The sequence below is a fragment of the Nicotiana attenuata genome, unplaced genomic scaffold, assembly GCF_001879085.1.
Source record: "Nicotiana attenuata strain UT unplaced genomic scaffold, NIATTr2, whole genome shotgun sequence".
NCBI classification, from domain to species: domain Eukaryota; kingdom Viridiplantae; phylum Streptophyta; class Magnoliopsida; order Solanales; family Solanaceae; genus Nicotiana; species Nicotiana attenuata.
In genome coordinates, this window is record NW_017674480.1 from 92003 (window position 1) to 95104 (window position 3102).

The window sequence follows — 3102 nt, forward strand, 5'->3', positions numbered from 1 at the left end:
TATATATATATATATATATATATATATATATATAGACACACACGCATGCTTCGTAGTACTATTCATCCCTTGTATTAAAAAAGTGTTAACGGCTAACATTTATATTATTTATTTAGTAAATACAAAAGTGATTTTTAATTTTGACCAATGGTGACCTAAGTAGCGACCAACTTTGGTCGCTAAACATACATAACCTTAAATTAGCGACCTAAGTTGGACGCTAAATTTAAATCAGATTTATTTATCTTTCATATAATTTATAAAATATTAACTGGGTCCCAGTTTGGCGACCAAAGTTGGTCTATATTGTACTTAGCGACCAACATTGGTCGCTAAATTTGAATTATATTTATTTATATTTTATAATTTTTTTTAAACAAAATTATAATTAGTAAAATTTTATAACTGGGTCCCAAATTAGCGACCAAAGTTGGTCTCCAGCTGTTTACTCTTTATATAGCGACCAACTTTGGTCGCAAATTTTAAATTTTTGATTTATTTATATTTTATTATTTTTTAAAAATAATGTTATAATTATTAAAATTTCATAGGTAGGTCCCAAGAAGCGACCAACGTTGGTCGCTAATGTGAGTAATTCTTTGACCAAGCAAGTCTGACCAGTCCGGTCAACAGTTTGACAAAATTTTCGACCAATTTGCGACCAACGTTGGTCGCTAATTTATTTAAAATTATTATTTTATTATTTTCACCAGTTTGGCGACCGACTTTGGTCGCTTTCCTTGACAGACCAACGTTGGTCGCTAAACTTTGGTCGCTTTTTGAAGGAATTTTAGTAGTGAGTCAAAGTTAAAGTTTCCATATATGTTTAAGCCTTTTAAGTGCTGCTTTGAGCGAAAGAAACTAAATTAACAACTGGTATCTATAAATTCACATGAATATAAGAAACTTTCCATATTTATTAGCAAAAATGAAATTGATTACCATATTGTGACTTTGGGTGGAAGAAACATAACTAACGACAGAACCTACTTGTTGCTCACTTAAAAACCTATAAGACCTCATTAATCCTTCATTCCTTCCTGCCTCTCCGCAAGTTATCGTGTTCTTCATACTATTCCCTTAATTTCTTCCTTGTTCTGTTTCTTTCATTGTTATTCTGAACTAGCTAGTTAATTACGTTCTTGTTGAGATTATTCCATGGAACACTTAAAGTTCGAGGAGGGATTTCGTTTCCGCCCCACAGATTCAGAAGGACTTACGTTCTTGTTGAGATTCGTCGCTGGACAAGAGATGCATAATTCTAGATTTATTACCACTGACATTGATGTCTATGGCAAACAAGAACCTTGGGAGATTTACGACAATGGAGTACCCTGTGGTGATGATGAGGACAACAGTAGTCATCGCTACTTTATCACAAAGATGAAGAAGAAAAGCAACGCGAGGTATCATCGTTCTGTCGGAAACAAGGGAACTTGGAAACAGGACGCCGAGGACAAACCAGTTCACTACAAAAATATGGGAAACAAATCTTCAGTGGTTAATATTGGATCCAAGACGTGTTTGTCTTACAAGAATAAAATGTTTTACCCTGAAGATCAGAAAGACGGACATTGGCTGATGAAGGAGTAAGAGCTTTCTAAGGTTATTCTTCACAAGTTCGACGAAGACCGTAGAGATTATGTTCTCTGCGCCATCAAGAAGTTGAAGCACGTTAACAGTTCATCCGAAGCTTCCACAACCACGACCATGCTGAATTTTGATCAGTCGGTGTTGCCTGATATGCACAGCAATTCAGCTCATGTGGTATACTCTGAAGTGGCTGACCACATGACTTATATGTCTCAAACAAATTCGAAGAAGGTGCCCGAAGATGTGCTCGGCTTGGATCCATGGGATATAATGAACTCGGATGAGTTACATCGGATATTAGAAGATGTATCTGAAGGATTGCGTATAGGTGTTTGTAACATGTAGCGGAAGATAATAACAATCCTAGGAAGATCTTTTCGTGTTTAAAATTTATTTACATGTCAATAGATCGGATCTAAGACGTACCTGGTGAAGAAAGTCTTGTTTCAAAATTTCTTCGATAGTGCAAAGACTCTATGCGTATCCACACCGAGACTGATCCTTGCTATCAACTCTTTGATCAATGAAACCCGCGAACAAATTAAATGAAAAACTTATGCTGAAGTTTTTCTCAAAAACGTCAGTCCAAAGTTGCACGACAAGAACTGTTCTTGTCAAGAACGTTTGTCTCTTGAGTTTGCGGCTTCTTAAACCTATTATTTTCACCGTCGCATTCTCATGTCTCTTGACATATATTTATAACCTTTATAATCCTTTTCCACTATGTTAAAGGAAAGGTTATATGGGCAGTGACCTTTTGGTTTACGTCTAACACCAAAGCAAAGAGTTAATCCCATTCACAATTGGTTTGAAGTCCACACGTGCTTCTAGGCACTTTGTATTTTAATCCAACCTCAAATTGGATAACAAATATTTAGTATGAAAAATATTATTCCCATACCATATGGGTGAAGTGCCGTGAAGTCCTCAATGGACTTTTACAATCCAAATTCAAATTGGATTCTACCTAACCAGCCTTCACTAATATTTGTATATGTATCTCTTATACATATAAATATTGATCCTATATATATCACTTATATATATAAATATTTTAATCAAGAGATGTAACTTAATTTTCTATTCCAAACAGAAAAATTTAATTAGTTCACAATATTAATTATATCCTTTGTGCTAGCAACAAATATAATAATATTTCATTTGGACTAAAAATTTATTTATTTATTTGACTAATTAAATTCCCCATTTAATTATCAAATGATAAAATAATTAATCCTGTAACAAAGATCAGAACACTCGTTAGTGTGCGACCCCATAGGTTCAATACTAAGCCGGTAGTAAATTGATCACATCAATATACTAATCAAGGATGGCGTCTAGCAACACTCCTTAACGACCGGATAGCATGAAGTATACAATTTACTCTCAAGAACCAGTAGAAGAATAATGTAGTAATTCCTTCTGTCCTTATAGCTCTGGATCACCCTAGGATATGGTTCAACTGTCAAATCCTAATAAGGGCGACCAACTATGTGTTCATGTCAAATA

General features: G+C 34.5%; 1 protein-coding gene across 1 annotated transcript; it reads left to right on the top strand.

Moving 5' to 3' along the window:
• The first annotated feature begins 1158 nt into the window (after positions 1–1158).
• LOC109218741 (NAC transcription factor 32-like) lies at positions 1159–1593 on the top strand. Its single transcript, XM_019383123.1, has one exon. It carries the CDS (start codon positions 1159–1161, stop codon positions 1591–1593), a length of 435 nt encoding a protein of 144 aa, XP_019238668.1.
• Positions 1594–3102: the final 1509 nt, after the last annotated feature.

Bases quoted from the DNA above. Each gene is read 5' to 3' on its own strand.
- LOC109218741 (XM_019383123.1), top strand. From the start codon at position 1,159: ATGGAACACTTAAAGTTCGAGGAGGGATTTCGTTTCCGCCCCACAGAT.